The sequence below is a fragment of the Berkeleyomyces rouxiae genome (genome assembly GCF_048999995.1).
Source record: "Berkeleyomyces rouxiae strain 22BRR77 chromosome Unknown BrBRR77_ptg000005l, whole genome shotgun sequence".
NCBI lineage: Eukaryota > Fungi > Ascomycota > Sordariomycetes > Microascales > Ceratocystidaceae > Berkeleyomyces > Berkeleyomyces rouxiae.
In genome coordinates this window covers 227,336-243,281 of record NW_027396495.1, presented here as the reverse complement: position 1 = coordinate 243,281, position 15,946 = coordinate 227,336, and the positions used below count along the sequence as shown (strand labels likewise).

Here is a 15,946-nt window from a genome sequence, read left to right as displayed (position 1 = left end):
TGACTATCGTCGCCTACCAAACCGGAAGCGCCCCTCTTCTTCGCTATCGCTATCCGGAATCGTGATCGTCTGCCTAGTTGCCCGCGCCCTCTTCGCCGATGGTTCTGGCGCTGCCGCTCCTGCCCCTCCCCCTACATCTGCCTGCGTCCGCTTCTGAGCCGCCCGGCGTTGCGGCTGGGCCACGGCCGGCTGTGAGACTAATAGCGCGGTTGACTCCCGGTTGCGGTCGGATGCTCGCGCTTGCGCCCTAGGTGTAGCTGTATTGGTCCGTTGACTGCGACTTGCCGGCTGGACATCTGTGATGTCCAGCAGATCGTCGTCGTCGCTCTCGTCTTCGCTTGCAACCCCGCGGCGCGCCACGCTGCGCCCAGGCACCTGCCGCATGCTCTCATCCGCGCCGTCGTCTTCATTTACACGATGGCTACCGCCCTCTTCAAGCCAGTAGTCATCGCCGATGCCAAAGTCCTTGGTTTTGACCTGCATAAGAGGGATACTGAGGCGCATGGGCGCACGACCGACGGCCTCGCCACGCGCGCGAAACTTTTTAAAATTGCGGCGTCCGTTCCAGCGCGGGTCCCAGCGGCCGGAGCTGACGAGGGCTTCGGGGTCGTTGGAAGCAGGGGGTGGCGGGCGGTGGCGCAGTGGCATGGACTCGACGACGTGTAGCTGGCGGATAGCGAGTAGGTCGATGCCTTCGGGCATGTGGGCCAGATCGTCTTTTTCGCGTTGGAGGCGGGCTTCTTCCTCTTCGCGAGCCTTGCGAGCTACCTCGAGCACGTCGATCTCTTTCTTGACCCGACGCGGTCGTATCTCGGGTGGCGGTTGTTCCTCTGGTTCTGGGTCTGACTCGGGTTTGACTGCATCTGAAGTATCGTCCAGGTCTTGTCCGTTCTCGATGCGCCGCCGCTTTGCAAGAGCTGCAGTCGGCGCAATGTCGTCCATTAGAGAATCATCCATCAGGGTCTGCAGCGGCCTTTTTCGCTCTGGTCGGCTTGGACGGTGTGGAACCAGTACCTCAGGCTCTATCTGGCTTACCCCGACTGCAGGACCCTCAGGCATAAACATCCCCTCATCGCTGTCTTGGCTACCAACATTGACAGGCTTTAAATCCGCCCCCGATTGCATTATCTGGGCCTCTGACTGGCTATCTGGTTGCCACTGCGATGCCACGGAGTCTGGAGCAAGGCTTTCGGTGTCATCGTCAGAGTCAAACCCCTTGAATCTCCTTATAGCCGGTTTCCTGCCGCGGGGCCTGCTAGCCATAGTCCACTGTGAACTCAGCTCGAGACTTGCCGATCGTGAGACTAGAGTCGCACTGTGTTGCGGTGGTAGCACCGGCGTTGAAAGGTTCACCGGCCCCATCGATATCTGGGTTGTTGTAGACGACTCTGCAGGCAGCGGCCTTCGTAGAAATGTTGCGTCCTTGGTGAGAATGGCCTCTATGAATTCACTCTGCTCAATCGCACGATGATTCAGTCGCAGCGAGACACTAGTGATGAAATCCGTGTACCATGCTACTTCATCACCGCGCCCCGGTACATACCGTACTACCACCACTCCGGGCCCAATGCTGCCGTCGTCAAACTCGCCCACCCCTGACTCACCAGCCGCATTCTTTGCATAGCGCACCAGATCATCCGGTTGCGTGTTCTGCGGGCTGATAGCATAGAGCATTGCTTTCCCCTTGCCGTTAGTAATGGGAGCCAGCAGATTCTTATGCTGCGCCTCGTCATAGAACACAAACGTGTATCCCTTGAATACGTCCTGCCGCTCTGCGTCCGGTAGGAAGGCCTCGGGCGGTCGGTCGATGGACTCATTGCCTTTGGGCGGCACAAAAGCCTTTGGCTGCGGCCAGTGCGCTAGATAATCTTGTTCGAGCGCACTAATGCCACCCTCATCGACAGCAGCAGCCACAACGGTGTCGACAAAGGCATTAGTCACTATGTACTTGCCGTTAATCAGCGCCTGCAGGCCTTTGGGCGTGTTGCGCTTCTTAGTTACCACATGAGTTGCATGTGCATGGTAGTCGGCGAGAAACTTAATGTCTAGTTGTTCCAGCTGGCTGCGCAGGTCGGTGAGCATGTCCACCTGAGATGACTTGGCGGCAAAGGAGTATACCAGGACAACCGGCACCCAGTAGAGTCTATCGCATACACACGCAAGGAAAAAAAGAGGTTAGTCTCTGGCGCAAATAACAAACGTCCGGATAAAAATCTTGCAAGTGGAGTCATGGATCAGTACCGGAAAACTTCAGGGTTGAAGCCAAGCTTAAACTCGGCCCTCTCACCAGACACCTCCCCTGAGCCTTTCAACGCCGTGCCATCCAGCGTCGTGCCCTTTGAGCTTCCCAGGTCCTCTAGCACTACTGCCGACCGACTCGAGAGATTTTGCTGTATTCTTATTAGCTGACTGCTAATGCTACGCTATGCATTTATGCATTGGATGCTGTCACTCTACTCACTGCTGCGCCCTCCGCTACTGCTGCCACGCTGATGGCCAGGTGCTTCCGCGAGACTGTTTTGTGACTAACGACAATTTCGTTGACTGTCACACACATCGTTAGAGCGCTATCGTGCGTTTAACTGAGATTCAAAATGCCGAGACTCACCGTCGTTTGAAGTCCGGCCAAAGACATATCGCCGTCCGGGCCGAAGCCAGCGCTGTCTTCCTACAAAGCTCCCATTAGTAAAATGCCCTGTGTGACTTGGCAAGCGCCTAAATGGATTATGGTACCTTGGAATGTTTGTCCGCTACTCTCCAAAACCCACATTGTCGTCGTCGGATTGCTCAAGTCGTGCTATCTTGAGGATTGGTTGACGAAGTGCGTAGAACGCGCCTCTTTGCCGAACTAACGTGTTACTTTTGGAGGAGCTGAAAACCAAAACGCCAAGTCACGTGATACATAAAGACCTGATGGAATAACCCTATATAGTGATGTTGTCCACCCTATTGTGCTACACGATGACGTGAATGATGCTCTATTCTTTATGCCAACCTCTTCCTACCCCTCATGATAAAGAGTAAAAGCATTTTTTTCTTTCATAGCCCCGAACCGAACTTCAAAGTGTCTAAATATCCCCAAACTCCCCGTATCCACCCCCCTCTATGGCATATAAATATCAATCCATGTCTCGAGATAATCCATGCGTCGCTGAGTTTCCTGTTCGCGGTAAATCTTCTCAAACTCTGCAAAGCTCAGTTTTCCAAAGCCATGGCGCCTAACCGCTTCCATCTCGGCATCGTGGTACTGTCGCCACTTGCGTAGTGTCGCTTCTTCAATATGCGGAAGCTGAAACTTGCGTTCCGAGTCTGATGTCGTGGTGGTAGTAAAGGTGGCCATTTTACTATCGTTGCCGGTAGGGGCAGCCGACTCGGTGTGATTGTTTACGCTATTGGGGCGGAATTGAGGCATAGTTGGGTCACGGTAGCTCTGGCGTGCGTGATCTGGGGTTTCATAGATGGCGTCACCTGAGTTGGATCTCATTAAATGAAGACCATGTCTATTCCCAGGCTCGTTTCCATCATGCTGCACACTGGAGCGGAGACTGGGAGATGAATGGTGGGATGCCTGGTCCATAGCAACGTTGACCAAGGAAGAGGAATCAACAGTTCCGCGTTGGTTTGGATTCCCAGTAGAAGCGCCTTCATCCGAGGTATTGCCTGAATTGTTGCTGCAGCCACTGGTACTCTTTTTAGCATCCCGGGTATGGGGTTTTGAGGATTCTGAGGCGTCTTGTGGAGGCAGATTCTCCAGCAGATCGCGGATGAAATGACGTGGATCGCGAGTTTCAGCAGCCTTGACGGCAAGATCTTCCTTTTCTTTGAAGAAGGCATCTAGCATCTCGTTGTAGGCCTCCTGTGCCGTCAAATACAAAATCTCTTTTCCGAGATCACGCTCAGCCTCAGGGATGTCATACCCGCCCCAACGTTCGGGAACATTGCGCGAGGAAGTAGAGGCGTTGGAGCGAGTGTCGAATTCGTCATCTTCATCGGCAAAGCGGACCTTGGAGCTGGAGCGAGACCGTGTAGAATCACGACGTGTGTTATGCGTCGGTTCTAGCTCGGGATTAGCCATAGCATTGATGCGCTCGACAATATCTTCATCGCTATCCCAGCCACTAGGGACCTGGGCGCCCTCTTCAGCATCCAGATAGAATTGGCGTCGCCTCCAACGTTCAAACATTTGTCGACGGACGCGTCGTTGAAGCTCACGCTCACCCTCTGAGAGTTCCTGGTCGTGGGGTGATGCAGAAGTCGACTCCTGAATGTTGGGGCTGTTGCATGTCGCATCATCAGTATTAACAACTTCTCCAATGAGTCTGGTAATCGTATTGTCATGGTTAGAATGTTCTATGTTTTGGAGATCCTGTGAAATAAAGTGATTTGTTGGCTGATCAGCCTGGTCGCTCCCTCCAGAGACACGTGTGATCAGATTGAGCAGGGCATTGATATTGTCTGGCGGAGATAGAAGCGCATTGGGCAGAATATTCTGCACCAAAGAACCAGCGCGCGTAGAACCATCAGCAATGTTGATCGTGAATACGGCAGATAAAATATCAGCACGCGTGGCAGCTTCCTGTTCACTTGATTGCACGACATGGGGCAGTGGGCTAGGCAAAGACACACTGCCGTCTGGCTGAAGCGCCTTGCCCGCAGTCCGGGATTCATCCAGATCAGCGTGTGGGACGGCATCATCACGACCAAAAAAGCTACTAAGGGGAGTGCGGCCATTAATGAGCTGTTGTGTATCCAACAAAGACATGACCTGAGCATCCAAACCGTCCAGAATATCCTTGTGGATTTGCTTGAAAATGGTAAAGTAGGCGCGGAACATGCGTAGGAAGTCTTTGCGGTCGACATAGCCATCACCGTCGATATCGTATCCGTCAAAAACCTTCCGTAATCTTTCCTTTTTGCTGCGGTAGGCCAAACCATGGAGATACTCGCGGAAGGAGATGAGACCATCGCCGTTTTGGTCAAAGAATGCAAATATCCGGTCATGGACGAGATTGGGCGGCAGGTGACGGGAAGTGCCCGTGTGTACAATGCAGCGATCAAAAGTTTTGCGATCCATGGCCAAGCACAGGTCGTCTGGGTCCTCGCGCCATTCGGTGTTAGCCATGAATGTCCATCGCTCCCAATGAGCCTCGAGATTGGCTCGCTCAAAGCCCGTTTCGCGACACAGCCTGTTTATGATGGCCTTGGGAAGCGTTTTCACACAGTTATCAGGGTCACCAGTGTATAGCACAGGTTGGATGGTGCGGAGACCAGCAGGCGGGACAGGAACCTTGATTTTGAGGAAGACATGATTTTTGTTGTGCAAACCCTGAGATTCACAGGCTTCACAAAGATCAAAGTCGGCGCAGTTTATACAGCGGTAGCGGATGCCACGAATAGGAACTGTGCTGCACGCGTTGCACTGGCAACCTCGGTGGACGTAGGCGTTGCGGCGGGCGTTGTCTTCGGACACACGGAACAGAAGACCGACAATGTTGTGGCCGGCACGACTAAGACTGTCGATGAAGTCATCAGCCGTCTCTACCTCTCCGTCCACTGTCTCAGCCCTGAGGTCAGTCTGTTCTTCATATTGTTGGTCTTGCTCGAAGAGGCTTGATCTTTGACCTGGGCCATGATTGTCGTCGGGATTTGGGTATTCTAGTGTCTCGCTATCGCTGTGTACGATACTCGTCGTTTCTACGGCGTCTTCATCTACGGCTCTGGTACGGCGGCGCTGGCGATGCTGTGGGCGACGCCTGGTAGCATTTTGCCGACGGAGGCCTGGTTGGAGTGGGTAAACTGTTCGGAGTTGATAGACATAGTAGCCGAGACTGGCCAGCGAAAGGGCGGAAATAGCAGCGAAAAAGGCAACGCGTGACCGGTTCAGGCCGCTATTCGCAGGTATATTAAGCCACATGTTCAGGGTGGATCAATAGTGCGGCACTTGTGCATCATTAATTGCGCTGAGTGTGCTTGATCAGCGGGCTGGGGTGAGGTGAACGTCAGTTGAGGCGCCGAGTCGGAGGAGGTTTGAGGCGAGGGTGATGCAAGTTGGACAGATTGCGACCAGAGACTGGGAAGGTCAGAAGCAAAAAGGGCGAGCCTGTCGTGCGATGCGATCAGGCAAGCCAAATATCTACAGACAGAATGGATAAAAGAAGCTGGAGTGCAGGCCGAATTGAGGACATCTGTGTGTAGACGTGTGTGGGGAGCTTGGACATGGCTTTAAGCTTGGGTTTCTGCCGGGCGGTGAAAAGCTGCGATTTTGCCGGGCGGTCAGGGACCTATGGACAAACAAGCTAGTTATTAGATAACCAACTAACCAGTTAACTAACTACGATAGTTACAAACTACCTTTCATGGATATTTAGCAGTTGAGACCATTCAAAGTACATTCGCAAAATATAACTAGCAAGTTAACTATGTAACTAACTATGTATTGTAAATCATGTCTAACTACAGCATCACCAAACCAATACCGCTCAGGTTTTCAGTGTCCAAGACGTTGTTTTTGTCCACACCACCAGAAATGGGATTGGCCAGGTAGTTGAACAGATAGTAGTGCAGCTGACCATCGCCAGGTCCGTACTTTTGCTCGTCCAAGAACAAGCCGTTGTCCATGAGCGACAGGGCGTTAAAAACGTCAAACTTGAGGTTCTTGGCCAGAATAAGGGCGTCGTTCATTAGCAGGTTTAGACGCTTGGAGAAAGCTTCTTTATCTAGAGGCGTCGTGAGGGCGATGTCGGTGGCGTAGTACGACAGGTAGGCGACGCGGATAGCTTTGTGCTGGGGGTTGTTGATAACAGACGATTCAAGGCAGTAGAATGAGAAGAAGTCGGTGATTTGCTTCTTGTCGTTCTGTGTATATTTGTCAGCACTTGGAACACACACTATTGGAGATGGAGCGGACACATACCTCTACAACATAGGTCCAGAAGAACTGTTCCTCGCCCTCGGGGCTTTCCGTGGGGAACCAGTGCACAAACTCCTCCCTAGTAAATACCGGCACAAACTCATAGCGCTTGAGGTACTTGCGGAACAGGCCTAGGACTGTATCGATATCCGACGCCTTCATGAGACGTAAACCGGGAGTTGACGTGGTTTCAGGAAGGGCGTACTTGCGCACCATTTGAGCCGGTTTCTTGCCATAAGGCAGTGGGCTGAAGCCAACTTCATACAGCTTAGTCCAGTTGAGCGCGCGGTGGTAGTAGCGACAGGTGCTGACAGGCCGAGGTAGAACACTGCCGCCGGTGTACAGACCTTGCCAGATGCCTTGGAGATTGCTGCGGCGGGTAATCTCCTTAATCAGTAAGGGTGCCAGGCGCTTGCCACGCAATTTCTTGTGTACGACCAAAAAGTTGACCTCGGACGTCACGAACTGCTTGCCGTGGACGTTTACCTTCACGGGAATGGCGGAGATGAAGGCAACCAGTTTACCGGCAGGTTTGGCTCGAACACCGACGTGCCACATTTTCTTCCAGCCAGGCGACATCATGGCCCTGCTTTGCGTTAGAAATTTTCCGAGCACTAATTGAGCTGTAAACTTACCATCGAAGCATTCCCAACGAATAGTTGAACCGAAGCGTTGAATCAGGGTCTTCGACGTAATGGCCCTGAAGAAGGGCATGGACCTCCTTGAGCTCCTCCTCGTTGGTGAAGTCAACCTCAACCCACTCAAAGCTGTCCAGCAACTTTGAGGGTTCAGTTGGCACCTCCTCAACCTTCTGGTTGGGCTTCAATGGGCCCTCCTCAACGAGGCCAGTCTGCGCGTCTAGTCGCGGAACGGGCTGGGTTTGCCAGAACTTGTACGAACCCATGTCCTTGACATTCCGGCCGCTGGAGGCCAATCCAGTCATGATGTCATTCAACGTCAAGTGGCGCAACATCTGAGCGAGATTGATACCTGCTGCTGATCCGGATTTGATCTCCTCCACCAACGCGGGGTTCAGCTTCATCAACTCCTCCAGCTGCTCAGGCGGCAACTGGTCAAGCGCAGCTTTGGCACTAGCACCATCAAGGACCGGTGCAGGCTCTTCATCGGCGGCAGGCTTCTTCTTCTTCTTGTTCTTCCGCTTCTTCTTCTTTTTCGCAGCGCCAGAGGCATCGCCTTCAGTTGTTTTCGGGTCGTTGGTTTCGGGAGCGTCGTCGTCGTCGGATTCGTTATCATCGGATTGGGCACCATCAACTTCCGGTTGCTTCTCGGCAGCCGCAGCCGCCACGCCGGACTCGGATGCCACTGTGGGCTTATCTTCAGGCTGTTCGGGCATCGAAGCTAAAGTAGTCGAGGGAGCTCTGGGACAAGAAGGGGGCAGCTTCGTGGAGTTGAGGACTATGTGGGAGAAAATAGCAGACAAGGGGCTCTTCTGGTGTGGCAATCTACCTAAAGAGAGCAGCAGAGCAAAAAATGCAAATATCTATTTACGGCTTTTGCACAACAAAGAAAAAGATTCACAAGGATGTAGCCACGTGCGATTGGTGGATAATCGAGGCTTTCTATTCTGAAGCTCGGCTGCTTGGTGAATTGGTGGGGTTCTATCTGGTTCCAATTTATGGTGGGGTCGTGCTAGAGGGAGACGGGAGCTATGAGGGGCACAATAGGGTCTTGTTAGGGTGGAGATGGTGCCGTAACACAAAGCTAAGTGCTATTGAAACCGAGCTCGAGTGCCTGAGAATCTTGAAAAGGCCCTGTAACACAAATGGCAATGCTGCAAAAAAATGGGGCCTTGAGTACTCGCTGGTTTTCTATTTTCGGCAGTACTGCTAACTACAGGGAACTAGATAATGAAGCAACAGCGCCATCTAGCCAGCCATGCTTCTAGTCTACATAGAACCTGCGTATAGCCTGAAGTGTTGGCGCGTAGGTGGTTATCAGATTGTGTCCTAGAAGACTGTTAGCTCAAACTGCCACCGACCAAGCTGTCTTGGAACTCAGCTTACCACCATAGGGAAACATGACACGGCGTATGAGTACATCAGACTCCCCTTTCCATGTTGTAATAGAGCCCCCGTTGCCTAATTCAGTTGTAGCTTCACTGAGATGTTGTTCAAAGGAATCGTTGTTGACAGCATCAGGAGACGACGCCGAGGCCATGGCATGGAATATGGTGTTGGTCTCTGTGTGTGGAATATCACAATCATCTAGGGCATGAAGCAGAGTAATTCGTAGGCCCGGGGGGGAAGTCCGCACTATGCGCACCAACCTGTCCATAGTTGGCCACTTTTCCCAGATAAAGTTGTGAATATACTGTTGCAGAGCAGGAAATCGATGCAATGGGCCTAACACGGGAAATGTACCGAGGATACGATAGCCCGATAGCAGTGTTGGCATCGAGGTGAAAGGGGCAACTAGGAGAACCCCGGCAAATACAATGCCCTCCTGGGTGTAATGCTCAAGGGCGCCCGACAAAACGGCAGTTCCAAGGCTGTGGCCATAGAGAGCAATGTTCTCATGTGGAACTTGGGCGACATTCATGACCCAGTCGATCACGGCACAGGCATCGGTAATCAAGCCTTGCTCACTGGGTGAGCCGGTTGAGAGGCCAAACCCACGGTAGTCAAATGCAATGACGTGATAGTCAGAGCTGGTAGCGAGAGCATGATAAGTCTGAGGTCGCCAGCTATTGGCAAGGTGGCCAGCATTCTGTGCAGCACTGTGTTAGAACTAGACCCATAAAATTGGGAATTTCTTCACGATGGCGTGAGACTTACACCGTGGACTGGAGAAAATGTCAGCAAGAAACATTGAACCGGTCATTTCTGAGAAATGCGACTTACAGCAAATGACTACCTTTTTGTGCTTGTCTTGCTTCAGAAGGTTCAAGGACTCACTCTTGGTGATGTCAGTGGGACGACTCTGTGAATCCCGGCCAGCAATGGCCAATTCATTCGTACTATACAAAGATAGTGGTAAAATATGCCAGGCATAGAGGCTTTGGCCATCAGGCGTCGGGATTCTCAAGGGGGTGGCTTGGTTGTCTGGGGGTGTATTAGTAGCTATTGCATAACTAGAGATTTGTAGGCTCATAGAGGGAGGCTTACGGGCAAATCCCCACGTCTCCGGGGCGTCTAAGTCATTCCACAGCAGCGTGTTTATCTTATGGGCATAAAGAAACCTTGATCCAAGGCGTGTTAGCAGGCAGTGATGAGCGATAGAGGAGCAATTGCACGGCAGGAAACGCACTGTTTCTGCAGCAGCGGGAGGCTCCCCAATATCAGGAATATTAGGTAGACTGCAACAGGGAAAAGTAGGAAGAGAAGCAGCGTCATGGCTGCGGAAAGCTGTTGTAGTGATATGGTTGGCACAAGCAGTTGTGGGACGAGTTTGTATTGATGAGAATGGAGAGATGTATTATGTATGGTATGTCGTTGGGCTAGGCCATACCCTAACAATGCATCATCCCGAGCCAGCTAACCCTTGACCCTGGGGGAATTTGGTCAACTGTGTCCCGTGTCCAGTGTCCTTGCGGCTGTGTCAGGAAGTTGCCGCATGTTGGGTGGTCCGGGCCACGATGCGTGATTCTCGTAAATAATGCATTAGCTGCGAAATAAACAGACGAACAACAAAGAAAGCTTGGAGTTGTGGGCGTTTATTGACAATTCGGGACTCTCTATAAGTTGCCAAATGCGTTTCGTAAGTCTCCCTTGTTTTTAGCTTCTGTTTGCGTCGCCGTGTTCCTGTCGTTGTTTGTCCGTTTGCGTGCCTGTGGCATAGCCGAGATATAGGGCCCATGTGCCTGTAACCCACTGCCTATAGCCCAGCTTACAGCTCAGCTTACAGCATAGTCAACAGCCTATAACTCGGCCTATAGCCTAGCCTATAGCCCAGCCCCTCCGTCGCATTCGCCAGGCCGTCTCCTCTCGGCTCGCCTGGGGCGTCTGTGCTGGCCAACCTCGACATTTCCGAGCTGCTGGCCATGGTGTGCTTTTCTTCTGTATTTTTTATCGCAACCCTCTTTCTCGACTCTCTGGACTGTCAGCCTTGCAGCGTTGGTCATCATAGGACTTGTTCCGTCGCTGTTAAGCTGTGAGCTACGTTGTCATGTGCATATGCACGTAGCCCCTCCTCCTCAACCTCAATCTCAACTCCCACTACCACAACCACAACCACAACCTTTGCCTCCGCCGTCTCCATCAACGTCCAAACAACCAATCTTGCTTCCTGACAGCAAGCAGCTGCTCTCACATCAGCCACAGGTCCGGCCTCAGTTGCGCTATCGGTCCCCGTGCCCGTATCCGTATCCGTGTCCGTGCCCGTGTCCGCCCCTGCTTCCGCCCGCTGCTGTCCCACATTCGCGGGGCTCCGAATACGATTCACCGGTATCTCAGATTTCGTGCTACACCACTTTCCGCCATCTTTTCACTGCACCCTAGGCTGGTAGTGTTGCCGCAAACATGGCCGGAATCGAGCAGATTGAGGTTCACAGCCGAGTAAGTGAAGAAGCATCTGCTGCGCGGCACTCTCTGAAGCAACCGCAGCTAACCAATTATCTCCGCCGCTGCTGTAGTCGTACATTGTGCGATGGGTCCGTGTTGGCGAGGGCCACACGATCTCGTGGAGTGTGCAGCCTCATAAAAAGTCCATGTAAGTGTCCCCGGCGCCTGAAATACCCCGATTTCTCTGTCTGCCGCCGTTTCTAACCAGCCCGGCCTCCCTAGAAACTTTGGTATTGTCAAACATCCCGGATCTGGCGCCACAGCCCTTACCATTTTGCCTGTCGAAGGTCTCGACTCAGCTGTTTCCGATGCCAAGGTTGCTCGCTTTGCGAAACGCGACATCACCGCCCAGGACCAGCTTGCTAGTAAGGGCTTTACTGTTGTCAAGTGGGTGGGCAAATGCGAGGCCGACCGCCTGTCTACCGGAACCTTTGATATTCCCGCTGGGCATGCCGGCATGTACGGCCTGGTCTTTGACAACACCTTTTCCAAGCAGACTTCAAAGACGGCTACCTTTGTCCTACTCACATATCCCACCGATTCACCACCCCAAACAACTCACCACCTGACTGCGCTTGGCCTAGGTGGAAATGCCAATACTAGCCGCACGAGTCTGGGCCGCCACGGCAGCCCTGACTTCAACATGCCTGCGTCCGAGTCCATGGACAGCCTGCCTAACCATTCTGGTATCGCTAACCGTGCACGGGGGGCTTCTGCCGTGACTGCGACTACCGCCGTGGGATCTGTCAACAACCCGGCCATGGCTGGTAACAGTGGCGCAGCCACTACTGGCTCTAGTGCTGCCTATCACACCGGAACTCTCATGAAACGCCGCCGCAAAAAAGGTCAGGGATGGGCACGTCGTTTCTTCTCACTCGATTACTCGTCCTGCACCCTTTCTTACTACCAGAACCGTAACTCTTCAGCGCTGCGCGGTGCAATTCCCCTAAGTCTAGCTGCCATAGCCGCTGACGAGACTCGCCGAGAGATCAACATTGACTCGGGCGCCGAGATTTGGCATTTGCGTGCTTCAAATCAGCGAGAGTTTGCTGAGTGGGCTCGAGCTCTGGAAAAGGCTAGTCGCATTTCCCGTGGCCACAAGATGGGGTTTGAAGGTGGCAGCGGAAGCGCTGGCGCCGCCCAAGAGGCATATGCAGCCCAATCAGGCTCAGTATCCACGCTACCTGCGCCAAGTCCCGACGAAGCTCGTGAGTGGGCCCAAGTAGAGACAATTGTCAGTCGCATAGTTGGAACTCGCGATGCTCTTCGCCGTCTAGCCACCGACCTCTGCGTTGACACTCCAGAAAAAGCCTCTAGCTCAGTTAATGGCAGCCTGACACCTGCCCGGGCTCATGATGATGAGGTTAGTCTGGCGTCTGGCACGACCGCAACCACGGTTGCAGAGAAGCGATCTCTCTGGAAACGAAAGCCCAGTTCCACACATTTGCATGCCGCGGCTGCGGCTCAGGCAGCTGAAAATACAGAGGTAGGCACCAGCTGCAAAGTTAGAAGTTGCAGCACCTCCGACACGTCCATCAAGTCCCACTGTGAGATGCTCCTGGCCGATCTTGACTCTGCTCTATCCGAGTTCCGCGTCTTGATCGCTTCCAACAAACAACGCCGTGCGCAATCTACCGCAACCGCAGACCTATCTCGGAGGAGCATGGAGTCGACCTCGACCGTCGATGAGTTCTTTGATGCTGAGGCAGGGGGTGAGGGTGATTCACGCATTGTTCGAATCGATAATGGCAGTGAAGATGAAATGCCAGAGTCGGACGATGAAGGATCTGTTGCTCACGACTCATCGTCGATCTCATCTATAGAGGACGCTGCGGATCGGGGAGGCCAGGACGGAAACTTGTACCCTGCGAAGCCCAAGAACTTGAGTCCTCTACCCATACAAGAGGCTGTCAAACGCCGTGCTGGAGTCCCCCCTTCTACCGCAATGCCGCCCAGCCTCATTGCCTTTGTAAGAAAAAACGTTGGCAAGGACCTTAGCACTATCAGTATGCCAGTCTCGGCAAACGAGCCTATTTCGCTTTTACAAAAGGTTGCTGAACAGCTTGAGTATGCCCAACTTTTGCAAAAGGCTGCCGCTGCGCCAACCCCCAAGGATCGCCTGATATTGGTAACAGCCTTTGCTGTTTCACAGTTTAGCTCGAGTCGCGCCAAGGAACGCTCTATCCGGAAGCCTTTCAATCCACTTTTGGGTGAAACCTTTGAGCTCGTCCGGACTGATAAAGAGATACCGGGTGGCTTCCGTCTCCTGGTTGAAAAGGTGTGCCACCGCCCGGTCCGAGTAGCTATGCAGGCCGACGCAGCCTCATGGTCGTTTAGCCAAAGCCCTGCGCCAGCGCAAAAGTTCTGGGGTAAAAGTGCCGAAATCACGACTGATGGTCGTGTTCGCGTTGTATTGCGCCTTCCCGGAGGCCAGGACGAACTGTACTCGTGGTCTATTGCCACCATGTTTCTACGCAATGTGGTGATGGGAGAAAAGTACGTTGAGCCTGTCGGTACCATGACAATCACTAATGAAACTACGGGTGCCAAAGCTGTGGCCGAGTTCCCCGCAAAGGGCATGTTTGGAGGTCGCGCAGAAGATGTTCAGGTAGACATCATCGGCGAGAACGGAACGTCCACAGGAACCAAGATTGTTGGTAACTGGACCCAGAGCCTCCGCATAAGTGAAAAGGGCAAGCCTGATGAGGAAATCTGGAAGGTTGGCAAGCTCGTTAACAATGCAGCACAAACCTACGGCATGACTGAGTTTGTGTCTACACTCAACGAAATCACGCCCATTGAACGAGGCCGGCTCCCGTCCACAGACACACGTCTCCGCCCCGACCAGCGGTTAGCAGAGGAGGGAGATCTGGAGAGTGCCGAGGAGATGAAGACGGCTCTAGAAGAGGCTCAACGCGCTCGCCGCCGTAAATTAGAAGAGTCTAGTGATACACACAAGCCGCGCTGGTTTGTGCGTGTGGACTCCCCTAACGGTGACGAGGAAGAAGTGTGGAAGATGAAGACAGGCAAGGATAGTTATTGGGAGGAGCGAGCCCGTGGCAACTGGCAAGGCATCACAGAAATCTTCAAGGTCGACTGAGTCGTACGAGCGGAAGCCTGGTTTCAGGTGGATTGAACAGCGTTATGACGATGAATTGATGACCTCTTTATATTAGGGTTAGGATGAACGAAAAGGAGATTGACAGACAGGAATCACAACATTCTCCAGCCAAGAAGAAACAACAAAAAAATAGTAACCCAAACGTAACGGAACCTGAAACCACATTCTTTTAATTTGGAGTTTTGCTTGTAATCTTTTTATTCCGGAAAACGCCTGGCCATCGGGTTGCGCTGCTGTTATAGCTCACGATAGAACGGCACTTGCTTCAAGTTACACAATGATAAGATAAGATAAGATAGTACCAAGATCTAGCGATAAAGTATTAAGTATCAGAGTATCGTGTCACCGCTATGAGCTTCGCCTTTCGCGTCCATTGTTATATTCGCTTTCCTCGTCTTTCACTTCAAAATAAACAGCAGACCGCCTAGAAAACATAAGGATAAATGACTTTCAATTCCTTCACCTAAAACATGAGCAAGCCCGACACTATCTACGCCGACGAACGGCGCTTTCTCGACGAGCGCGGCTCCAGCGGCCCGCTGGCCCCGAACGGCCTCAACCCCGCGACCATTATGGAGAAGGCAGTGCGCGACCGCATTATTGATAGCTACTTCTACAAAGAGCAATGCTTTGCGTTGAACGAGGCAGACATTGTCGACCGCGTGGTGGAGTTTGTGCAGTTCATTGGCGGTACGTACGGCGTGACGCAGAAGCCCACGCCGTTCCTGTGCTTGGCCTTTAAGCTGCTGCAGCTGGCGCCGTCGGATGCCGTGCTCGCCGAATACTTGGCACTGGGCGGCAAGCATTTCAAGTACCTGCGCGCGCTGGCGTGTTTCTATGTGCGCTTGACGCGCCCGGCAAAAGAGTGCTATGAGCTGCTGGAACCGTTTTTGGAGGATGCGCGCAAGCTGAAGCGCAAGGGCCGCGCGGGTACGACGCTGACGTATGTTGATGAGTTTGTGGATGATTTGCTGGTCAAAGAGCGCGTGTGCGGTACATCTTTGTGGAAAATGCCCAAGAGAGAGGTTCTGGAGGATATGGATGTCTTGGAGCCGAGGTCAACAAGTGATGTTGAAGCGATGCTAGAGGAAGAAGAGGATGATGAAAAGAGCGATACGGGAGACGATGGGCGTATGGATGTTGATGGGAGTATCAGTCGGAGCCCCAGTCGCAGCCGAAGCAGAAGTGGTAGCAGAGATATACGGCGTCGGAGCTACAGCCGCAGTCGGAGTCGATCCAAAAGCTACAGCCGCTCCCCCTCCCGTTCGCGTTCTCGCTCATGAACACGGACATGTCTTGGATGCAGCAACCATACCAAACACACAATCTCTTCTTACAACAATCTAATGTATACTTGAACGCTTGCTCTATACCCATTTCGCGCCTCTCAGCTAA

At 52.8% G+C, this 15,946-nt stretch overlaps 6 protein-coding genes across 6 annotated transcripts; 2 read left to right on the top strand and 4 right to left on the bottom strand.

Moving 5' to 3' along the window:
- Positions 1-3: 3 nt before the first annotated feature.
- On the bottom strand, positions 4-2,770 carry BROUX77_005195 (uncharacterized protein; the record flags this gene model as incomplete). Its single annotated transcript, XM_073750041.1, has 5 exons — positions 4-2,143; positions 2,242-2,390; positions 2,462-2,544; positions 2,609-2,668; positions 2,734-2,770. The coding sequence occupies 5 exons, from the start codon at positions 2,768-2,770 to the stop codon at positions 4-6; spliced, it is 2,469 nt and encodes an 822-aa protein (XP_073604081.1).
- A 333-nt stretch (positions 2,771-3,103) lies between these two features.
- BROUX77_005194 (uncharacterized protein) lies at positions 3,104-5,914 on the bottom strand (the record flags this gene model as incomplete). Its single annotated transcript, XM_073750040.1, has 1 exon — positions 3,104-5,914. One exon carries the CDS (start codon positions 5,912-5,914, stop codon positions 3,104-3,106), a length of 2,811 nt encoding a protein of 936 aa, XP_073604080.1.
- Positions 5,915-6,453: 539 nt separating this feature from the next.
- BROUX77_005193 (uncharacterized protein) lies at positions 6,454-8,264 on the bottom strand (the record flags this gene model as incomplete). Its single annotated transcript, XM_073750039.1, has 3 exons — positions 6,454-6,855; positions 6,914-7,496; positions 7,546-8,264. 3 exons carry the CDS (start codon positions 8,262-8,264, stop codon positions 6,454-6,456), a joined length of 1,704 nt encoding a protein of 567 aa, XP_073604079.1.
- A 548-nt stretch (positions 8,265-8,812) lies between these two features.
- Positions 8,813-10,263, bottom strand: BROUX77_005192 (uncharacterized protein; the record flags this gene model as incomplete). Its single annotated transcript, XM_073750038.1, has 6 exons — positions 8,813-8,877; positions 8,935-9,637; positions 9,706-9,713; positions 9,772-9,972; positions 10,036-10,109; positions 10,178-10,263. The coding sequence occupies 6 exons, from the start codon at positions 10,261-10,263 to the stop codon at positions 8,813-8,815; spliced, it is 1,137 nt and encodes a 378-aa protein (XP_073604078.1).
- Positions 10,264-11,388: 1,125 nt separating this feature from the next.
- BROUX77_005191 (uncharacterized protein) lies at positions 11,389-14,530 on the top strand (the record flags this gene model as incomplete). The annotated part of the gene is made up of 3 exons (XM_073750037.1): positions 11,389-11,424; positions 11,502-11,578; positions 11,653-14,530. The coding sequence occupies 3 exons, from the start codon at positions 11,389-11,391 to the stop codon at positions 14,528-14,530; spliced, it is 2,991 nt and encodes a 996-aa protein (XP_073604077.1).
- A 491-nt stretch (positions 14,531-15,021) lies between these two features.
- On the top strand, positions 15,022-15,834 carry BROUX77_005190 (uncharacterized protein; the record flags this gene model as incomplete). The annotated part of the gene is made up of 1 exon (XM_073750036.1): positions 15,022-15,834. One exon carries the CDS (start codon positions 15,022-15,024, stop codon positions 15,832-15,834), a length of 813 nt encoding a protein of 270 aa, XP_073604076.1.
- Between the last annotated feature and the right edge of the window lie 112 nt (positions 15,835-15,946).